This window comes from Peromyscus maniculatus, chromosome 12, assembly GCF_049852395.1.
Source record: "Peromyscus maniculatus bairdii isolate BWxNUB_F1_BW_parent chromosome 12, HU_Pman_BW_mat_3.1, whole genome shotgun sequence".
NCBI lineage: Eukaryota > Metazoa > Chordata > Mammalia > Rodentia > Cricetidae > Peromyscus > Peromyscus maniculatus.
This window is the reverse complement of record NC_134863.1, coordinates 27,158,700-27,182,046: the sequence shown is the minus strand read 5'-3', so window position 1 is coordinate 27,182,046 and position 23,347 is coordinate 27,158,700. Positions and strand designations below refer to the sequence as shown.

General features: G+C 46.2%; 1 protein-coding gene across 2 annotated transcripts in view; it reads right to left on the bottom strand.

Annotated features, from left to right (window-relative positions):
- Positions 1 to 4,728: 4,728 nt before the first annotated feature.
- The window catches only part of Hspbap1 (HSPB1 associated protein 1), a 56,154-nt gene continuing 37,535 nt past the window's right edge, over positions 4,729 to 23,347 (bottom strand). The window contains exons 4-8 of one of the 2 annotated variants that reach the window (XM_006974564.4): positions 17,688 to 17,824; positions 12,541 to 12,712; positions 11,036 to 11,119; positions 5,412 to 5,522; positions 4,729 to 5,295 (exon numbers count right to left, since the gene is read on the bottom strand). In XM_006974564.4, the coding sequence (XP_006974626.1) occupies positions 4,765 to 5,295; positions 5,412 to 5,522; positions 11,036 to 11,119; positions 12,541 to 12,712; positions 17,688 to 17,824 (1,035 nt within the window). In that variant the 3' untranslated portion in view covers positions 4,729 to 4,764. The remainder of the gene's footprint in view (positions 5,296 to 5,411; positions 5,523 to 11,035; positions 11,120 to 12,540; positions 12,713 to 17,687; positions 17,825 to 23,347) is intronic. The other variant, XM_042259256.2, reaches the window with a different exon arrangement.

The window sequence follows — 23,347 nt, the reverse complement described above, 5'->3', positions numbered from 1 at the left end:
TCTCTCGGTAGAATCATTTTTCTCCTAAAGGGCAAGCATGGGGAGGGGTGTGTGTATGCAGTTCAAGGGCATACAGTGGCCACCGCTGTAGCTGAAGTTGTCCTGTGTCCCACCCGGTCCACAGCCGCTCAGACCCAAGTAAACACACAGAGGCTTGTATTAGTTAAAACTGCTCGGCCATTAGCTCAGGCTTACAACTGACCAGCTCTTAAACTTAAACTCAGCCCATTTCTGTTCATCTATATGTCACCACATGTTCTGTGCTTTTACCTATATGCTGTTACATGCTGCTCCCTGGACGGTGTGTCCTGACTCACCCTTCCCAGAAGGGCACAATGCAGTTTAAGGTTTAGAAAGCCTATATCCAGTGAGCAGCCAGCCCAGAGCCCGAGACAGGTCTTGATAGCTCACTGTAGGGCCACATGGTCGGTTGGTCAGATGCTCCTTGGTCACCTGAGGGATGTACATGCTGAAAGCTCAAGCTGTGTTGACACTCTGTGCAATTCAGAGTCTGATTCTGGTGCACACCTGGAGGATTCCAACAGCCCAGACACCCAGGGCCACACCAGAACTTCCTGGAGGATTCCAACAGCCCCCACACTCAGGGTCACACCAGGACTTCCTGGAGGATTCCAACAGCCCCCACACCCAGGGTCACACCAGGACTTCCTGGAGGATTCTAACAGCCCCCACACCCAGGGCCACATCAGCACATCCTGGAGGATTCCAACAGCCTCCACACCCAGGGCCATACCAGGTCTTTGGGGTCTTTTGCCTTTGTAGTCTCTTAGTGCCTAAACAGAATTAAAACCTAAACTCAGGGGCTGGAGAGATGGCTTAGTGGTTAAGAGCACTTGCTGCTCTTGCAGAGGACCTGGGTTCGGTTCCCAGCACCCACATGGCAGCTCATAACCACCTGCAACTATAGTTCCAGGGAGCAGATGCCCCCTTTCTGACCTCTGAGGGAACTGCACACATGTGGCACACATACAAACATGCAGGTAAACATTCATACATATTAAATAAAAATAAATAAATCTTTTAAAAAGCCCAGACTATACAACTATACTAACTACATCCACAGATGTCATCAAGACCTGATTAGGAAAGCTGATGCATTTTCACGAAGCCTTGAAAACACAATGAGCCCCACCACCATACTTACTGAAAACTAGGGGGGTTTGCCAGCCCTGCTGACCCATACACGCCTCAGAACTGGACACTACAGGAATGTTTCTGAGCTCTGCTGGCCTCTGCAGAGCCCATGGACTTATTGGTATTACTCATTCGGGTGTGGCTCTCTGGATGCAGGATGGGGTTGGGGACCAGGTCATGCTAGCTTTCAGTGAGTTCACCCTCTGATACCCCTTCGCAATCAGCCAGGAGCTCACACTCGCTCCACAAAATCAGGGAATCACCTCCCATCACCCGCATTTATCAATGTCTAGCTGAACTCTTCCCGGGTCTTTATATAACACTGTTCCTTCCCATAGAATGAAAGACATCCCTGCAGAAGAAGCTCCAAGCTCTTCTGAGCCCAGCCAACACAGTCCAATCTGTGTCAGCCCCATGCCTTCAGAGAAACTAAAATGCCTCAGAGAAACTTACCTAGAAACAACATTTTCCTGAGAAGTTTCATGAAATAATGCTGGAAACAAAAGTCTTTGTTTCATTTAAACTCAGGAGAAAGCTGTAACCCAGCCCTGATTTTATGGGTGTTTATAACGACTCGGCTTTCGAGAGCACTGTGACTCATCAGAACTGCCTGTACAGGATGCCTACAGTACACTAAACACTGGAGTGATCGGTCTCAAGTTATCTATTCTTTTCTACCCTATGCCTTACAGACCTCAGCCCTTCAGACTGCTTCTATGACTCAAGCTGAGTTACACATAACAAACCAAAAAGTACCTGAAGAAAAAGAGCTCTGTTTCTGTGATGGAGAGAACTCCAAGAACAGAAAACTGAGCTCTGGCCATGGCATGCTCTGTGCCAATACCACTGGTGGGGCATTGCTTATTCTCTCTTCCCTCTTCCCTCTTCCCTCTCCTCCCCCCCCCCCCTTCAAAGAGTTAACAAGTGTTTTGTGCTCCTTACCTGCTGAACACTGGCCCAAGTTTTGTGAATGAAGCCGTGATGGCATAAAATTCCCTATCCTCATGGAGTTATGTTGTGCTAGGGGGAAGAGGGGTTTGGGGAATATTATTTTAAGGTGTGTTACTTGTGTTTATGTTGCATTTGTTTAACTCTGTGAAGCTGTGTTACTGTGCCTGTCTAAAATACCTGATGGTCTGATAAAGAGCTAATGGCCAGGCAGAATAAAGGATGGGCGGGGCTGGCAGGCAGAGAGAATATGGAGGAGAAATCTGGAAGAGAGGAGATCAAAGAAGGAGCCAGAGAAGGAGGAGGACTCCAGGGGCCAGCCACCCAGCTATACAGCAAGCCATGGAGTAAGAGTAAGATTTACAGAAGTAAGAGACCAGGAAAAGCCCGGAGGCAAAAGGTAGACGGGTTAATTTAAAGTTAAAGTGGGCAAGCAACAAGCTAAGGCTGAGCATTTATAATTAAGAATAAGCCTCTGTGTGTGATTTATTTGGGAGCTGGGTGGCAGGGCCACAAAATAGCAAAACCAAACAACAGAGGGGACCTCTGAGGGCTAAGAGAAAAAAGCAACAGCCATGCAGCTGGTCAATTTCCATGTATGTGTATGTGCAGGTTGGTCAATACGCCCGTGTAGACACGAGACAGATCTCCCTTTCCACCTCCTTTCTCATTGTAGCCATTACTGTCTAGTGGTTTAAAACATCCCATCAGAATGTATGGAGCAATATATAGGAGACAGAAAAGCGAAAAATATCTAAAAAGCCTCAGCTCTGTAACATTTGGGGTAACTCTAGCTTTTGAATAAGTCTGTGAGGAGTCTGCTGGCTGGTCTAATAAACTTGTTAAAAGAAGCCTCCGGACCTCGAAAGCTTGCAGCAATATGCTGATTGGGAAAGATGAACAATAATCAGACAGGCAAATATACACGGGCCAGTGAAGGGCAGTTCTGCAGGTCGGGGACCAACCCATCCTTAGGAATAACCGTTACCGGCGCTGGGACTGGGAGAACGGGACAGTGAGAGTCTCTGCTGGGTGTCCTTCAGTGCTGGGCACCGGGTCCTGCCTTCTACACCACACACTCTCCACACCTGCTCTGCCCTGGCCGTCTTACGGCTGCCATAGACAATAGGAAACAAATGGCTTGGGAGAGGTCCAATAAAAATTTACAAGAACAAGCCAGCGTCATGGCACACACTTTTAATCCAGGCTTAATCCAGGCACTCGGGAGGCAGAGGCAGGTGGGTCTCTTGAGTTTGAGGCCAGCCTGGGCTACCTAGCAAGTTCCAAGCCAGCCAGGGCCACACAGTGAGCTCCTGTTTCAAAAACAAAAAAACAAACAAAAACAAAACAAAAGACAACAACAACAAAAAAACCCCAAAATAAATAAAAAATAAAATTACATGAATAAGCAGCAGATTGATCACTGCTGATTAAAGCTGATGGAGGAACTGAATTCTGCTGGAAACACGTGGAACTCACACTTAAGACAAGCTGAAAAGACCAGATGGGTAAGGGAAAGCCAAGGGGCTGAGCAGAGGTCGGCAAATGCGAGCCAGTTTGGCTACAGAGCAACATGCCGGAAAAAGGTGACCACAGAGAAATGTTATTAGGAAAAACCATCTACAAACATGCACACCCTCAGCATCGGCTGTTGCACCTTTTATTTTAAAATCATGCTATTTAGAACCAACCTATCTAGTGCAAACCTGGACTCCCAGCACTTGGGGGGGGGGCAGGCCTAAGGACCTTGAGTTCAAGGCCAGCCCAGGGGATACGGAGGCGGCAACACTGTTGGAGAAACAAACTCCCAGCTTGGCCAGGAAGCCTGGCTGGGGAGCGCAGAGGCCCTGGAGCTGAACCTATTACAATGTTGTAAAGGATCGGAGTCAAATTGCCTTCCAAGTCCTATCTAGATCGGCCCTGAGTCCTCATCAGAGAGGCTCCTTCGTGCAGCGAGTGGTGTTAATGAAGGGCCTTGGAGAAACAGGGAAGAAGCCAGAGGCAGGGGGGATCTCTGTGAGTTCAAGGTCAGCCTGATCTACATAGAGTAGAGCTATGGCTACACAGTGAGACTCTGTCTCAAAACAAAATGCCCCCACCCCACAAAAACAAACAAACAAACAAACAAACAAACAAACACCAAGGAGGAATGGGGTTTGAAAAATTTTTTATAAGCCAGGGGTCGGGGAGTAACGAGGCCAAACAGTGTCCTTGACTGGGCCATGGACTCGGCAGCTGTGGGGTGACCTGGACAAGAACAAGCCAGTCACCATCACACAGGCACCTGAGCCCCAGTCAAGGAGCTACTGAGAGTTGATGGCTCCTGAGGAAGGAAAGTCAGTCTTCTTCAGGTGTACAGCCCTGGGAGGCCGGCCAAGGCCCTGTGGACGGCCCTACACCATGCACATATTATGGGGAGCAGTAATTGGACTCAAGGGGCTGAAAAAACGAGAAAATAACAAAAGAACAAAGTTTGGAGGGGGATGAAGGGGACTGGAAGAAGCTGGAGGCAGGCAATGGGGAGTGAATATGATCAAAATATACTATACACATACAACAGCCTCAAAGAGTAAAAACCACTATGTAAAAAGCAAACAAGTAAGTGCATCATACTACTTCTAGAAATATGTTTAAAATTTTATTAAAAGAAATCTATTAGAATCACAAACTTTTCCCTTGTATCAAAAGCTGGGCCACCATCCTGGTGACTTGTGGATTCACCAAGCAGTCCAGCAAGTCATCTGTGGACACGAATGTTCGAGAAGGGGCCGCGGGACACCTGGAGGTGACCTGCTCGGCCACCGCACCTGCCCCTCTACTAGCCTGTTGCCTCCTGGCACAGGACAGTTCTGCAAAGCGTGCTCCGTCTCTGTTGATGCGTTCTCTGCTGTCACTCTGCAGTGTGCCTCCTCTCTCTGAAGGCGGGTCTTCAGATGCTGGTGTCACAGGGACCAGATCTGGGCCAAACAGATGCGCGACCTCCGGTTTCCCAGTCCTCCCCGCGAGGCCCTGGCTGTGTGCTCGGTCCACGTCCATGTGCTCCCGCACGCGTGGCTTGTCCTTGCTCCAGGTCTCCCTGTTTGCTTGCAGTGCTTGCCTTTCTACGTCTTCAGCTTTTCCACGATGATCAAAAAAAGCACGAACAGCATCATTTAAGTAGCAGCAGTTGACTTCATGAGAGATTTCTTCAACCTAAGAAGGAGAACAACCCTTCAGAGTGCATTGAGCTGGAGTGGAAACCAACACTCTACCCTGGACCAATTCGCCATCAAAATCCAGGAGCCAGGATGAAACCCTGGCCACCCTACCTCAGTGGGGTTCAGCCAGGCTCTAGGGTGGTGTGGATCCTCTGCCGTCTTCAGGGCACACACGAGCATGCGGGTGATTGCCTCTTCCACCCGGGCTAGGTGGTCCTCTTCCTAAGATGAGATTATTAAAAAAAAAAAAAAAAAAAAAAAAAAAAAAAAAATCAAAGCCACCATTTTGTTATTTGTCTCTATGCCTCACGATTTGAGTCTTTTAGCTGTATGCTCTGTTCCCCAGCTGATGCCAACTTTGTCACAGAAGGAACCAGGGTGCTGCTGGGAACACCGGGACTCTCGTGTGGCCGTTATCATCTGTCATCTACGAGAGTGTAGGACAGACAGCTCACCAAAGTTAAGAATGCAGTTGTTGCGGGGCGTTGGTGGCGCACGCCTTTAATCCCAGCACTCGGGAGGCAGAGGCAGGCGGATCTCTGTGAGCTCGAGGCCAGCCTGGGCTACCAAGTGAGCTCCAGGAAAGGTGTAAAGCTATGCAGAGAAACCCTGTCTCAAAAAACAAAAAAAAAAAAGCCGGGCGGTGGTGGCGCACGCCTTTAATCCCAGCACTCGGGAGGCAGAGCCAGGCAGATCTCTGTGAGTTCGAGGCCAGCCTGGGCTACCAAGTGAGCTCCAGGAAAGGCGCAAAGCTACACAGAGAAACCCTGTCTCGAAAAACCGAAAAAAAAAAAAAAAAAAAAAAAAAAAGAAAAAAAGAATGCAGTTGTTTAGAAGACACAGGCCTTATATACAAATGACCTTAGATATTGTTTTTTCTAATCTCTTCCAATTCTTGACATGTCCAAAATTTTTTTGAAGTGTTAACCACATGGAATAATGATCTTTATGGAGTTTGACAGCAAATCGTGTGAAAAACAGGAGAGTGAGGGTCTAAGCCATGGGGAGGTTGTCACACGGGTGGAACACATGCTGCCTACACAGGGGCCTGGATGAGATTCCCCAACGTGGGGGGGTGGCGAGGGGGAGAGGTTGGGCATGGTGACACAGGCCTGTAGGGGACCGCTTGGAGTCTAGAGTCTGAAATCTCTCAAACATGCTGACGGGCTGGAGGCCCATTGGAGGCCAGTCTGGGTTACAGGGAGACAGTATTTCAGAAAATCAAACATAACATGGCTAAACATCCAAGGATGACTTCTTAATAAACAAGGGTATACCACGAAACATTACTGATAAGCAGAATTAAAATCAGCAACTACTATTCTCTAGAAAACAGAGTAAGAGAAAAGATTCTGTGAAGGCAATATGAAGGCCTAGACTTGACTTTACAGACTCCATCTTAGGGAAGGGCCACCATCTCAGACCACCTGCTGTACTCAGTTCCAGGAAGGACCTCAGGAATGTGCCAGGACAACTCTAACAGATACAGAGCAATATCCTCCTGCAGACATTCTGTCTGTGGTTTATGGCCCTTGAAGATATCTAGATAATCCTGCTAAGCAGCCCAGATAATCCTGCTCAGCAAGTTGTGGTTCCTCGCCAAAAGTCCAACCCAATAGTTTCAAATGTGGTTTTGTGCCCAAAGTCTAGACCAATAGTTTCAAAAAATCACCTTGCCCCATGTCCCTTCTACCCAATCGCAAGATGCCAAAGCATGTAACTCCTGGCTTGCAGTTTTTCCCTGTTAAAAACTCTCTATCCCTGGGCCTGCGGCCAGTGTGGCATTTCCTTCCATTTGCCACTGCCCAGGTTTGAACCTGACAATAAAGAGACCCTTATGTGCTTATATCGGAAACTGGCTCCTTGGTGGTCTCTGGGGGTTCCGAGACATGGGTACAACAATTCAAACTAGATTTCTTTAACATACATAACTAAAAACAGATCACTATATAGAACATACGAGGATTTTGCACATATTAATAATAATTTTTTAAATGGGTAACAGACATGGAGATGAACATTTTGAAAAAGAACAATCATTCAACTAACAAATGCCTGAAAACATTGACTTTCAGGAAAATCACAACTGAACCTCTCAAAAGAGGGTCTGATGATCCACGTGCCGAGGAAACGTAGACTGACAGACACAGCCTTACTAAAGATAGGAATGCACATTGTGAGGGACACCTGGAAACACGCCGGCATCGTCTCATCAACTGGAGTCCTGTGTACTCCACAGACCAGCCACCGCTCCCGGATCCACACACCATCCCTGGAGAAACAACTCTTGCACACGTATGTCAGGAGAAAACTGCAAACAATCCAATTCTCCACCAACAGAACAGCCAATAACAACTACACAGTAGTACCTTGATACAGAGACCAACAGGCTACAGGAAAATGAGAAAAGTTGTACTCAACAACAGCCAGGTCTAAGAAACACAGGACTGAATTTAAAAAGGAAATCCCCACAGTGAGATCTCACTTCACACCGACATGGCTACAATATAAACAACAGACATTTACAAGTGTTAGTGAGGAAATCAATCTTCACACATGGCTGATGGGCACATGAAATGGTGCGGGGACTCTGGGAAGTGGGTGGGAATTAATTGGTTAAACAGAGAACTAACGCGGGATGATTGAGGGGGTGGATAATGTTTTGAGTCAAGTTGGCTAGGCACTGATGCCCAGGTGTTCAGTCCAGCCCAAGTCTAGATGGCACAGGAGGAAATCCCCAGAGATGCTGTTAGTCAGCGTTGACTTTGGGTGAATCAGACTACATAACAAATGGGAGAACTCTTCATTCACTCAGCGATGGCCTCAAGAGCAAAAGGCTGAGAAGGGACTCTGTCAGGACTGCAACAGAACTCCTCTGTAAGCCGGTGTGCGTTTGTACCTTCCCAAGAAAAGTCCCTGGAACAATGGGTCATACAGTTTGTCAGAGCTCTCCAGATAGAGTACCAGCAGATATGTGGATGGAGATGCACAGCCAACAAAACATGAAAGTAGAGAGTCAGCCTGAAGGAGGGCTGGGAAAGGACAAAACACACACAGTCATTAGTGTTCTAGTTTGGGGTTAAGTAGGTAGTGAGTGGATTCACTGATACTATATTATCTTTTAAAAACTGATCTAGTTTAATTTTATCTAGGTGTGTGTGAGTGTGTGTGTGTGTGTGTGTGTGTGTCTGTGCATGTATGTGCAGTACCTGTAGAAACCAGAAGAGGGTGTCGGATCCCCTGGAGTTGAAGTTAATAGGTAGTTGGGAGCCACTCGACATGGGTGCTAGGAATTGAACTCTGGTCCTTTGAAAGAGTACTACATGCTGCTGACTGCTGAGTCATTGATCCAGCCCTTGAGACTGTAATATCTTAGTCTTACAAATATGTTGCATATATATTCTCTTTATATGTACAGATAGAGTACAAAGGCATATCAAAGGAAATATTCAAAGAATGAGAGGAAATCTTTAAAATTAAAAAAAAAATTTCTAAGCTAAGTTGAAATAAAATACTGCTACAATTGATACCTTTTGATATGCAAAAATAATGATTTGAAAAGGGAAGAAAGGCACTACTAAGAATATCTGAGAACACACTTTACCCTTGAGTGTGTAAGGGCAGAATCTGCATTTCAACAGTGAAACCCCCTGAGAAGGAAGGGCTAAACACTGTACCACCTGCACCGAACCAGAGCCTACTAGCTACCATCCACAAGACTCAGGACGGGAACGTCAGAGTGAGTTAGGAATGCTATTAACTCTAACTAATTTAAGCTTCTCAAACATGCTCCTGAGCTGGGTTCAGTGACAATCACTGAACGTGCCTGGAGTGAGCCATCTACTGGGGCATGGGATATGGCAGGTGTGATTCTTGTCGTGGACTCTGTCTTACATTTCCTCCAGCTGCAGCTCCAGGCAGATGTTCTAACTGTGAGGCTGCTATCATCTCCCAGCATACTTCTCACCTAAGCCCTGAGGCTAGGTGTTCCCTCTCCCTAAGCCCTTAAGTACAGCCTGCTTCCTGTTACAGTAATTCTCAGGCTCCACCTACTCCAAAGTCCTTCCCATAACAAAGGAAACACCTCACCACGGGGAGGGTGCAGCTGCCCAAGAGAGCAATGTCAGGCTTCGGGTTAGGGAGGGCAGGTAAGCAACCAGAGCCCTTGAGGGGCGCAGATGCAATCAAAGGCTACAGTTCAAGCTAGTGCAGATGCAGCTGAGGCCTCAGGTAATGGACAGACTTGGCTCAGCTGTCTCTGTGTTTTCCCCATCATGATCTTGACCTCACTTGCTCCTGTGATCCCTCCTCCCTCTCTCCAACTGAAGTCTAGGAGCTCAGCCCAGTGCTTGGCTGTGGATCACCGCATCTGCTTCCGTCAGACACTGGATGTAGGTCCTATGACGGCAATTAGGGTAGTCAGTGATCTGATTATAAGGGAAGGTAAGTTCAGGCACCCTCTCCATTATTGCTAGGAGTTTTAGCTGGCATCATCCTTGTAGATTCCTGGGGATTTCCCTAGCAGCAGGTTTCTCCCTGACCCTCTAATGGTTATCTCTTTCGTTGTTCTCCCTCTCAGTCCCTCCTGTTCCCATCCCCCATCCCTTCCCTTCTACCTGCCCCTCCCAGTTTACCCAGGAGATCTTAACTATTTCCCCTTCCTGGGGCCCTCCATGTGTGTCCCTCTTAGGGTCCTCCTTTTTACCTAGCTTCTCTGACCCACGCTGGTGGGAGCTCATGGACTCTGTCTGTCAGCTGGGGAACATGATGGGACTGAACTAGGCCCTCTGAATGTGAGTGACAGTTATGTGGCTAGATCTGTTTGGGGAGCCCCTGGCAGTGGGACCAGGACTTATCCCGGGCGCATGAACTGGCTTTTGGGAACATATCCCCTAGGGTGGGGCACCTTGTCAGCCTTAACACAGGAGTGGGGAATTGGTCCTGCCTCAACTTAGTATGCCAGGCTTTGTTGACTCCCCAAGAAAGGCCTTACCCTGTCTGGGGGTGGGATGAGGAGAGGTGGGGGGCGGGAGAAGGAGAGGGAGGGGGAACTGGGAATAGTATGTAAAATGAAAAAAACTTTAAGAGAGAGAGAGAGAGAGAGAGAGAGAGAGAGACAGACAGACACTTGAGCCTAATAGCTATTATACTGTTAAACAGAACAAGGAACCAGGATGAAGCTGTTCCTGGGAAAAGGATCCCGGCAGAAATGAAGGATAAGAATATAGTACTGCATGATTCCATTTTGAGACAACGCTTACATCAAGGTTAGACATGAAGACCCTGAGTCAAGAGACAGGTATTTCCTCTGAGACGGTGTGGGATGGAACCAGCAATGCTGGACATACACTGCAGACGCCACCAGGTCCATCACGACATCAATGTCAAGGCCACTGTGTGTCCTCTCAGGGAGTAGGCGGGCACAGCAGCACCTGTCATCCCGGCACTTGGGAGGCCGAGGCAGGAGGACCATGAGTTTGAGGCCTCTATAGAGATACCCCATCTCAAACTAAACACAACACAACCAACTCACATAAAATAAGAGAAGGGCACATCTCCAAAGTTCCTATCTCCAACCTCAACATTTATCAAGAGAGGACAGAATCAGAGAACATGGAAACAAAATCATCCTGGAATGCTGGTCACACAGATTTAGCGGACAAATTTTGTACACAGGCTTTACCTATCTTAGGGACTTTCTTTTTTTTTTTTTAAAGGACAACAACAAAAAGTACCAGCTCGATCCAGGAGTTTATACTGACGGTGACAGGGTCAATGGATTCCACGTAATGCCACCAGTGTCTGGGGACAAACAGAACCTGAAAACCAAACAAAAAATAGTTAACACGAGAACAGGGCACTCACTTCTCACTCTGACTGAGACTGCTAAGGGGAAAGAGACACGCATGAATCCAAGGGTTTCCACAGAGTGAAGGGGGAAAGAAGAAATCCCGCCAGCTTTCTCCTCGTCCTCCTCTAACTGGGGAGCTCAGGCTTACACGGGACGCTGGCAGCTTTCGACTCTTCTCAATCCTGCGAGTTCTCTGTTTACATCTAAGTTGTAGTAAAGGCTTTCAAACTCCAGCTTTTCCTCTTTCCCACTGCGAAGCAGTTGTGTACATTCTGATGGCAGGAAACATGCACTGGGAACAGCTCCCTGAGTCACAACAAAGGACCAGAGTGCTGGCAGAGGAGCGAGGCAAGCAGAACCCTCAGACATCATCGGCAGGAACGTAAAGGCCACTGTGGAGAACACCAGCAACCTCTCAAAAGGTCACCTAACACCCAAGGACCTTACAAACACATGCTCACAGCAGCAACACCCATCGCAACAGCTCATGAAATCAACCGAGTGGATCATCGCCGTACACCTACGTAATCAGGAACCGTTCAGCCTTGAAACCAGCTCTGCATTAGGAGTCAGGCACAAGGCCATATGGTGTATGGATGCATGTGCGATGCCCAGAATAAGAGAGTCTATGGAGATATAAAGCAAAGTGGTGGTTGTCCGGGCTGGAGAAAGAGGCATGAAGGGCAGTGCCCTGTGCAGAGACTGAAGCAACCTGACCAGGTCCATGGGTGGTGAACTGGTCGGACGTGTGTGAAGAGAGCAGGAGGAGAGCTAGCAGGGAGGGAGCAGCGGAGGGAAGATCGGATAAGGATGATGGAGGGAACGAATTCTCTGTGAGACTGAGAAAACCTCCCAAATGCTAGGAAACTGGGATGGCAAGTGCCAACGCTGTAAAGGAAATTTTCCCCACAGGGTGGCAATGGGAAATAACATCTCTTTAGAAGAGATTCACAAGCAGTCAGCCTTTCTTGCTGAAAAGCAAAGATCATCCTCAGTCCACCTCTGAGAGTCTGGATGCACTGCAGCCTGTGCTCACCGTCTGCTGGAACAGGTATTAACTGTGAATAAATGTCCTAGTCCCCACGCCCTGACATGATCTCTTAACCTGAGTAGTAATAATGGCTTCTCCAGGCTCTCAACGCCTATTCTCTTCACCAGCAGGAGGCGCTGTGCACCCTCTTCCTATCTCTCGGGGCAGAGCTGTGGGTCTTTAGCCCACAGATGGGGAAGCCAGCCCACAGATGGGGAAGCCAGTTTACAGATGTGGAAGCCGACCTCCAGAAGCAGCAGGGCTGCGGGGAAGAAATCACTGTCATCTGTACTGAGGGAGGCACAGGCACCAGGCTGTGGTGTCCACTGACAGGTCATCGATGGTTAAAACCCCATTACCTGTCCTGGGCTCAGCGTGACCATGTGTCTCCGAGCTTTCTGGAACTGAGGGAAATGCTTTAAATCAGGGTTGACAACATTGATTTTACTGAACACACTGGACTCTTCGTAAGGGATTCTGGTTGGATAAAGGAAAGGCGTATCTTCGGGAGGAAAGAGATGCCATCTTTTCCTAGTGAGAAAATAAGATACAAGTTAGAGTTCTCATAAACATGTAAGAAGGTAGCAGCCCACTGTTCGGTCTTACTAATTTCAGTTCAGTTCATACAAGCGACACCACAGTATCACCTGGCCTCTCACTCACAGCTGATCCCCTGCAGATGTCTGGTGGAAGGCTGCTCTCTGGCGGGCTTCTCACGCCTTCCCAAGGCAGGCCTTCTTGTGGCAGGGATAGGATCTCCTTTGTGCTTTTTTCTTTTTTTTTTTTGCATCTTATATCAAAGCTTGCTTCCATACCATTGATTTCACTCCTAATATCCTGAAGCTAGCCAGAATAATCTTTATCCTTTCTGTACTCTTTTTTATAACACTTTGTTTTTGTGTACATATGTGTGCTATGTGCGTTTGTATGTGTTATACACTGTACATGTATGTGGAGGTAAGGGGCTGACGATGGTGTCTTCCTCACCATGCACAGCCTTAACTCTTTTTTTCCCTGGTCTTTTGAGACATGGTCTCAGTATGTAACCTCACTGGATGTCCTGGAACTCGCTATGGAGACGAGGCTGACCTCACACTCATAAAGATCCTCTTGCCTCTACCTCCGAGTGCTGTGATTAATGGCCTGTGCCAACACAAAGGCATGCCTCTTTATTTTTTGAGACAGGATCTCTCTCTGAACCCAGAGCTCAGATTGAAGAGACTGTCTGGCCAGTGAGCCCCTCCTGGGGCTTCCTGTCTCTGCCTCCCTCTGCATCTGAGTTACAGACGTGTACCATGCCGGGCCTTTTATGCAGTGCCGGGGACTGAACTTGCATCATCATGTTTGTGCAGCGACATTTACCAACTGAGACATCTCCCTCGCCCTGCAAATGTCTGTCCTCTAATATTACCTGGATAAACCCCCAGACCGCTCCCCAGCAAACCGTTTCCAGACTTCTCCTATCTAGAAGGTAGACATGTTAAGTTGATTTAGTAAGAATGAGAACTAATGCCACATACCCCAAAAGTAGTATAACTGAGGATCTTTGAAAAAGAGAAAACTGTTTTAGAAACTGTTTTTTTTTTTAAAGGAATGGAGGTAATAAATCTTATTTCTCTAAACTCTAAAAAAAAAAAAATCCATATTTTACAGCAATAGGAGGAAGAGTGTGGAGGCAAAGAAGGCGGAAGTGTGAGCAGAGATGAAGGAGAGCTGATGGGACCAGAGGAAAAGAGCCAAGCCCCCGATCTGAGGAAAACAGGCCCTCCCGTGTGTGAGCATGGCAGTCACCCAGGACCACCAGTCCTTTGTGAGCAGGGAAGCAGTGGCTGCCGAGTTCAAACTACCAAGTACATACTGAAGTCCCATTTCTCTTTGGAGCTCTGAAGTTTCACAGGAACAGTGAAGCGCCTGACTGCCAGAACTCTAGGGCAGCCGACCAATCACAGAGCCCCGGGGTAAGAACTGCTGAGCTTCAGAGGCCTGACTGACTGCCTGACTGACTGACTGACGACAGCCCCTCCAGGAATGGCTGTTCCACTCCACAGCACCTGCTGCTAGTGTGGAAGCCACCTTTGGTTACTTGGTATGTTCAGAAGCTAATTCTGGAAGGGCTCGGAAGAGATCATTAGTCTAACTTCATTTCCAAAGTAGCAGTAGAGAGAGATTCATGTCTGCTTGGTGTCCCTTAGGCTCATGGGGACCAGGAACACGCATCTCTTGGCTTCTCCCTACACCAATGTAATACTTCCCAGAGGAACAGCCATCATAACCAAGCCATCCATTGGCTTTGCTTTGGCTCCATCCACACCTTAGAATGTGCCCCTCCTTCTAGCAGAGAACTGTATCACTATGCCACCCCCTGCCCAAAAGCCTCCCATGGTTCTGAACATGGAAGGAATGGAGAATTGGGGTGTCTGGCTGGGAGTCAAGACCTTCATGCCCTACCCTGATTATTCTGCCCAGTCTTACTGTTTCTAGTTACAATTTCACAGGCTCCTCTGCACAGCCCATGCTTTCCAGGGACCGTGTCCCTTCCACCTTAGTGATACAGACACTCACTCAGCTTCAAAGCCCTCTACACACAGCAGATGATCCTTCCTACAGAAGCAGATGATCCTTCCAAGAGCATCCTTCCTGCCTCCTTCAAGAGCATCCTTCCTGCCTTCATCCCTCTCTGCAGGCCTGCGGGCGCTCCAGGTGGGGATGCTCTCAGGGCAGAGTCCTGACCACCTCTGTACTTATTCTAACATACAGAACTTGTTGGACACTCAATAGACGTTTACTGAAGCTATTTTATTACATCAGAGTGCCATGAAAAATGGAAAATACGCTTAGACAGTTATGGTAAAGCTATTATTTTTTTATCAAAGAAAAAAACTAGATTTTTTTGGCTTGCTTCCCAATTCAGAGCACACAGAAGAGGCAAATTTAAAGCAATGCTCTATCTCATATCACATTTCACTTTCCAAACTCTTAACTGCAAAAGGGCAGAGACTATTCATACCTGACTCACTGCTGACTCCTCTGTATACAACAGTGTACCCGAAAGGGAACGGACATGGAACTGCTAAGCCTCTCCATAGCTCCCTGGCTGACCTGCAAACACCCCTCCAAACAGAGACTATTTCTCTTGGATCTTGCTGTGGATATCGCTCTATATAAATAAAACACTGATGGCCAGTGACCAGACAGGAAGTATAGGCGGGACAAGGAGAGAGGAGAATTGGGGAAACAGGAAGAAGGAGGGAGAGACACTGCAGCCACCACCAGGACAAGCAGCATGTAAAGACGCCGGTAAGCCACCAGCCACATGGCAAGGTATAGATTTATAAAAATGTGTTAATCTAAGATATAAGAACAGTTAACAAGAAGCCTGCCACGGCCATACAGTTTATAAGTAATATAAGCGTCTGAGTGATTATTTTATACGTGGATTGTGGGTCTGCGGGGCTTGGTGGGACCTGGAGAGAAGCCCTCCAGCAACAGGATCTACTCATCATTTTTGTGTTCAGTGATGCTGGGAATTTGTGTCCATTTCTGGCTTTTTCTATGAGTTGCCCTGTAAATGTTGCAAAGGGTCAGAAGGAAAGCCTGGAGCAGCATTTATGAGGTGAGATGAGGATGCACCTATGACAGCTGAGTGCATCCTCTCCATATGACACCTGCTACATTGTCCAGGTTGCCAAACTCTGGATTATCAGGTGCTGGACACTCGGTTCTGCCACTTAGTCAGGTGGAGACAAAAGCTCATGTGCAGAATATACCAGCAGACACAAACTCACAAACCAAAATTCAGTCAAAGTAGGGCATAAAAACCCTGTGCCCCCTCACAACCTAAGGCAGAGCACCTGTGTGGCCTGGGCAGGCATCTCCATGACATAGGTAAGGTGACCTGCTGACGTCCCAAGCAACCTAAGTCTGAAGCTCATTTTTTAGTAAAAAGGGGGGACCTATAGGGTCCTGGCCCCCATTTTGGGTAGCTGTTGCCTTGCTTGCCGACCTTGACCAGATGTCCTCCCTATGCTGATTCCCTGCTGGTTTCTTTCCTCCTGAACGCTCACCAGAGGTTCCTTGTCTGTGTATCCTACATATTGGGTGTTAACAGCTTAGATGCAAGATTGTAAAACATCGGTAGTGAACTTCTGCCCTCCCGGGTTCTCCCATTGTGCTGTAAGCCTGTATTTGAGACCTCTTCCCTCCTTCAATAAACAGCATTCATGACAGATGACTGTGTTGTTGCTTAAAGATTTGTTTTATTTTTAACTATGTGGATGTGTCTGTGTACACGGGTGTCCACACAAACCAAAAGGTACCTTATTTCCTGGAGCTGGAGTTACAGGTGGTTGTAAGCTGGCCAATGTGGGTACTGGGCACTAGGAACTGATCACGGGTCCCCTACAAGAGCAGTAAGTACTCTTACCCAATGAGCCGTCTCTCTAACCTACTTCGTTATTATTGAGATGAAGTTTTTTCCATGCATTTCAGGCTGGCCCAGATATGGTGGGGCTTCAGCCTCCTGAGTTCTGAATTGCAGGTGTATGTTGCTATATTCAACTCTCAATTGTGTCCTAAAATTTTAAATCAAATATTCTCTCAGTATGTGTGTGTTGTGGAACATTACTTTAACTATGTAAAGATGTGTTACATTTGTTTATGCTGCATTTGTTTAACGATGTAAAGATGTGTTGCTGTTTTACCTTGCCTGCCTAAGACATCTGACTGGTCTAATAAAAAGTTGAATGGCCAATAGCTAGGCAGTTGAGGGATAGGTGGGACTGGTGGGCAGAGAGAATACGCAGGAGGAGGAATCCAGGCTCAGGAGAGAACAAGGAGAGAGCGAAGGGGAGAGAGGGAGATGGGGGGGGGCAGCCAGGCAGCCACCAGCCACAGAGATTGACTTACACAAAGAAAGGTAAAAAGCCCCGAGGCAAAATGTAAATGAAGAGAAACAAATTAATTTAAGTTAAAAAAAAAAAGTTAGCCAGAAACAAACATAAGCTAAGGCCGAGCATTCATAACAACAACAACAACAACAACAACAACAACAACAAAAAACACAAACAAACAACCCTGTGCCCCAGGCTTCCTGGCACCTGTCAGCATCCCCAAGGTCACAGAGAAGCCTCTTTCTTTCGACAAACTTTTCTGTTCGTATTCATTTGAGAGGTGGAGGAAGGGAGTGAAATGTGAACATTCCCAGGTAAAAAAGCTAAGCAGAGGATGCCTGGCAGGATGGGGACCTCGGAGAGAATCCTGATCATGCTGAGACACATGGAAGTCATTTCATGTCCCCTCACTTCACACAGAAGGAACCGTGGTGAAGAGAAGAGTGCCGTGGTCACAGGCTGGTGGACAGGATCAGGTGGGACGACTACCTGACCCACCTTTTTATTTTTCTCATTTGCTCCTCTGTGTGCAGACATACAAAACTGGACCCGACCTGCCCGCCTGCACGCATGCCAACACGCCTGCCTGTACGCATGCCCGCATGCCAGCACATTACCTTCCTTGTACCTGGAATACTAAGTTGCAACCATAGGAGTCCAGATGGCAGGGAGTATGGGCTCCTTGGGAGCCGATCCACAGTGTACTCTCCTGTCCATTTCTTCCAGGAAACCCAAAGTCAGACCACATCACCTCCTGTTAGAAAAAAAGGACAGCCCATCAGGAACTGGCCATCCTCTATGGGGGTGCACATGTTTACTTTAAAAAACAACAACAACTGTTTTTAGCGCTTATATTTTCTTACAGAAAATGTTAGAGATGGGAAGGGTTAGGTTTTCAGGGTGGTATGAGAAAAACTTTTCAACCAATAATATCTGAATAACCTCCGTAGTAGCAGCCATTCAACAAATATTTACTATTTATCACATGGTGGGAACTGTTGCAGAAGCTTGTGACAAATCAATGAATAAATTACGCCCACCAGGTGTGACTCCGACACCTGTTAGAGACCATCAACAACAGGCATAAATCTGTAGCTACCTGGGGCAGAAAGTACTGCAGGCAGTGGGGATGTCATGGAAATTCAACTCAGGAGGCCACAGACCCGGAAGCAGAGACAGTACCTGTGGGCATGAGCACTTTATTACCTGTTTGCACTTCCATGGCCACAGAAAAGAAGCCTTATGGGCGAGCTCAGTCATTTAAAGCTACCCATACCACAGCCGTAGCTCATGCCTACTGAGCCAGTCTCAAGCAGGTGGGTCACAGCGTGGCTTCTGAAACAGTCTTCCCAGGTGATTGATGCTGCTCTCTGCCCCAAGCCATGAATCTGTGAGTGTAATAAAGACAGCACACTGCTGTAGACCAGGGCGCCCCTGGGCAAGGAGCTGAGGCAGGTCCTGCTCATACTCATAAGATGGAAAAGAAAACAGCTCTAACACAAGCACACGAATGTTGGTGTATCCTTTAGTCATTCATTTTTCCTTTTTTTTTTTGGTTTTTCGAGACAAGGTTTCTCTGTGTCGTTTTGGTGCCTGTCCTGGATCTTGCTCTGTAGATCAGGCTGGCCTCGAACTCAGAGATCCACCTGCCTCTGCCTCCGAGTGCTAGGATTAAAGGCATGCACAACCGATGCCTGGCTTTATTTATTTATTTAAAAATAAAACAAAAAATACTTTAATGGGCAGAGTACTCTCACATAAATGCCAATGTCTCAAAAAACTATCTGCAAACTAAATTCTCCTACTTTTGAGGGGAAATACTAACAGCTTTATTCAAAGAGAAAAGATTTTAAAAAGTCATTCAATGGATGGTTTTGTGGAAGACTAGAAAAACATTTTATTTTAAGACAGTAGGTTGGTCAGGGATATCCAAGAGACTCCCCAAACATTATAAGCTATTGCTATTGCTCTTGATTGTGCCCCCAGAGGCAGAAGGTGAATGAATCTCTACCGCTGAAAACACATACATATATATGTAGCACAATTATAGGAAAAGGGGCTATAAATTTGAAGAGAAAGGAGGGGTACATGTGTGGGGTTGGAGAGAGGAAAGGGAAGGGGGAAATGATGTAATTATCTTATAAATTATTTTTAAAAAGAAATGAGGTTATTTAGGGAAAATTTAAGTAGACTGCTTTGCTATGTTTAAATGATGGGTTTTGAAAGGATGAAAAATCAATTATGGCTTTAAAGCTTGGCTTAAATTCATAAGATAAGGATCTTGGAAAACATCCAAATTCACAGGCAGTGGAAGTAATAGAATAATACATTAGAGAAAGAGGTCTAGGATAAGTGACACATAAGAGTGTCTCAAGGGGCTGGCGGATGGCTCAGTTCATACAGTGTTTGCTGTACAGGCGCGAGGACCTGAGTTTGATCCCCAGAACCACCACATAAAAAGCTGGGCCTGGCAGCCCACTTGTAACCCCAGTGTTGGGGAGGCAGAGACAGGAAGAGGCCTGGGGCTCTCAGGCTAGCCAGCCGCACCCAATCAAGGACTTCTAGGCCAAGTGAGAGCCTGTGTCTCAAAAACCAAACCTAAACAAGTGGGTTAGTCCTGAGGAACACCCAGTGTTGACCTTTGGTCTCCCCCCTCCCCCACATATGTTCACATGTCCCTGCACATGTGAGTGCTCTCCTACACAAGCATTTCATGGTGAGACCAAATGCAGCGCATCTCCTGAATAGAAGAGCATTGTTCACGCACAGTTAATACAAGATGGGACAAATGACAGACAGGTTGGCCCATGAAAGTGATCTTGTGGTTTATAACATAGAAGCAGGGCAGACACTGTCCTGTCTCTTTGAGTGGCCCTGCTTTACCATGGTGTTCTGAATATATGATGTGATTTATACCTAATGGTGGTTTTATTTGGTATGGACGCATGCTAGTCCAGTTCCTCACAGAAGAAACGAAGGTTCAAAGGCAGGCCTGACACTTGGTCACACGGGTGAGGGTGAGCATTCACAGGGAGACACCGCTAGTACATACACTAAGAAGTATTTGGAAGGGTCCCCCGCCCCCCATCTATTTTCCTTTTCAACGTAATTCCACTGAGGTAAAATGTAACTATGATGAAATGCGCCATTCTGGAGCAGAGTTCCACATATCTGGCAAACGTAGACACCGGTTAGCCGGCTCCCACAAGGATCAGCCATCCTTCATCACTCTCCGACGCTGTCTCTCGCTTCTGGGTAGGCAATCCTGCTTCTACAGCCCGGCCAAAGTATCTTCTAGATACACATACCAACAATGAGACTCTACACTGAACGTTTCTTTTCTTTTCTTTTTTTTAATTTTCATTTATTTATGGCGTGTGTCTCGGCACACGTGTGAAGGACAGAACAATCTGTGGGAATCAATTCTCGCCCTCCAACATGTAGGTTCTGGGGATCAGACTTGGCAGTAGGTACCTTTACTCACAGTGATCTCTCTGGTTCACCTTTCTTAATTAAAAGAGTCCCTACTTCACGATGACTCCTGAGCCTTAGGGATGGTAGTATAAATATCCTATTTAGGACCATCAATCCTCACTTTGTTTCAGAACTGTGAGGATTCTGAGGGAGAGGCGGGCTTATTTTCATTGTGTACCTGCTAAGGAGCCCAGCAGGCTCCAACGGAGAGTTCTAAACCCACGTTCACACAGATGACCCTGGTTAAACTCAGAGGGGCTCAGAAAACATAACCTCTCCCAAAACAAAAAACACGTATGTGGGAGGGAATTTAAGGAGGTTTAATAGGAGTATGGTGCAGATTAGAGAGGTTTGGGAACCGTGTGTGTGTGTGTGTGTGTGTGTGTGTGTGTGTGTGTGTGTGTGTGAAATTGTCATACATTTTTTTAAAGGGTCCCCCCATAGGTAGGCAAAGGCAGGCAGATCTCTATAAGTTCAAAGCCAACATGTTGTGTGTGTGTGTGTGTGTATGTGTGTGTGTGTATACAGTCAGAGATAGATAGATAGATAGATAGATAGATAGATAGATAGATAGATAGATAGATAGATAGATAGACAGATAATGAGTGAATTTCAGGACAGACATAGATTCTGTCTCAAACAACAAAAGTAAATAATTAAACAAAAGGGTCCTTAACACGTTAAACAACAGAAACTTTAAACTCTGCAGTAAAAATAAAGTATGTCTCAATATTCTTGATAGTGTACTGCATCCCTAAACTATTACCAACATTTAAGGGACAAGATAATAATTTAGAAAGTGCACCGAATTCTGGCAGAAAACACACTTTTTGGTGTGAGTGTTGGTCCTATCTTTCTGCACAGGCTTTAAAACACTGTCTTTTTAGGGTTTCTGTTGCTATGAGAAAATATGACCAAAGGGACTTGGGAGGAAAGAATTTATTTTACTTTACACTTCCAGGAAACAGTCCAGCACCAAGGAAGTCAGGGCAGGAACTGATACAGAGGCCACAGAGAGTTGCTGCTTACTGGCTTGCTCCTCACGGCTTGCTTGCTCAGCCTGCTTTGGTACACCCCAGGATCACCAGTCTGGTGTCACCCACAATGGGCTGGGCCCTCCAAATCAATCATTAATCAAGAAAATGTCCCCCAGGCTTGCTTACAGCCCAGTCCTATGGAGACATTTTCTCAATTGAAGTCCCCTCCTCTCAGATGACCCTAGCTTGTGTCAAGTTGACATTAAAAACTAGCCAGGACAAGTCCCATGCATGCAGCTCATTCTCTCACTAAGGTGACTTCTTCAATACCTATGGTGCTGAAGCACAGCACTTTTGAAAAACTGCTGGGTTACTCACAGGAGCTCCTTGGCTGTCTTTGAACTCAGACCAGGCTGGCCTTGAACTCAGATCCACCTGTTTGCCAATCTTTGCTGGGATTAAAGGCCACCATGCCAGCTCCTAAATAGCTCTTAAGCCTGTTCCAATGAATGAGTTCAATAGCCATCACTCCATTTTAAAACTGCTGTACACATAATAAAGTCACCCATATTTTTATAGTTTTAACAACAAAAAAGACACCAAAGAAAAACTGGTAGGAAGCTTATAAAGCAGAATGATGGCTTCTGTTAGTGTACCACAAAACCCAATAAACAAAATAAAATAAAAGTTAAAAATCCATGATTAAATTACTTAGTTTCATAGGATATGATTTGAGAAAACGTTTAAGGAAGTATTTCCACATGTTCTTTGTCCAGGTCCTCATTTCCCAGGGAAGCACCTGTGGTCCGGATGTAAACGAGCTGATGTTAATGGCGGACCACTGGGCTCCAATGCCTCGCTCAGGATTGTTCCTTTGTCACGGTTCCTAGCACTGTCTCGCTCTGGTTACTTCCCATTCACAGGTCATATTATAGAAAAACCAATTTACATAATTCCACAATGAACTTACACCCGAATAAAAAATTAATGTTGGTAAAGAGCAATAAAACTAGGACTCTGAAAAATAACAAGACTGTTAACTATCATTAATATACAGAATTTAAATTCTCCTTTTTTTCCCTCAGGAAAATGACCTTTAGGTACAGAAACACAAGAGGTCATTAAGCCTCTCTACAGGGTAAATACCTAAATTCTATTTTCTATTTTTTTAATCACGTGAAATCTTAGGTGCCGATCTGTCTCACCAGAAAGCATCCCTGTCTGAGGCTCCTTTAATCATTTCCAAAACACCTGCTTCCATTTCAACACATCCTCACAGCTATGCCACAAAGTCCACAGGTCTGAACTAATCTTCCCATTATTGCTTTTGCAGATTCTATATCCTGGTGAGTTAATGAGCTCCTGACTCTCTGAAGCCAACCTCAATCACAATGTGAAATAGAATCTACCTGGAAAACATTCTTGGTGGACAAAATCCCTTTTATTATATGCTGATTCTTCACAGTCTCAATTTTAAGAATGCTTATCAATAACTACAAGAGATAAAGGTAACATTTCTCAACTTTTCTATCTTCCCAGGGCAGTAGAGACACAGTGTTCAGACATGCTTTGCTAAGTCGATGGCATTAATGGGTAACTAAAAAACGAATGAGTCTAATTTTGCCATATACAAAAGTCAGGTGGCTGTCATAATAATAATTTCAGGCCATCTCCAAGACTACCAGGTATTTTCCAATAATCAGTACATTTACCAGTTTATTTGTCAATATATAAATATTGCACATTTAATAGAGAAGTAATCTCCTTTATGGAAAAAAAGATTAAGTAGATGGAGACCTTAAACAGGGGTTTTAAGTTAAAACTTA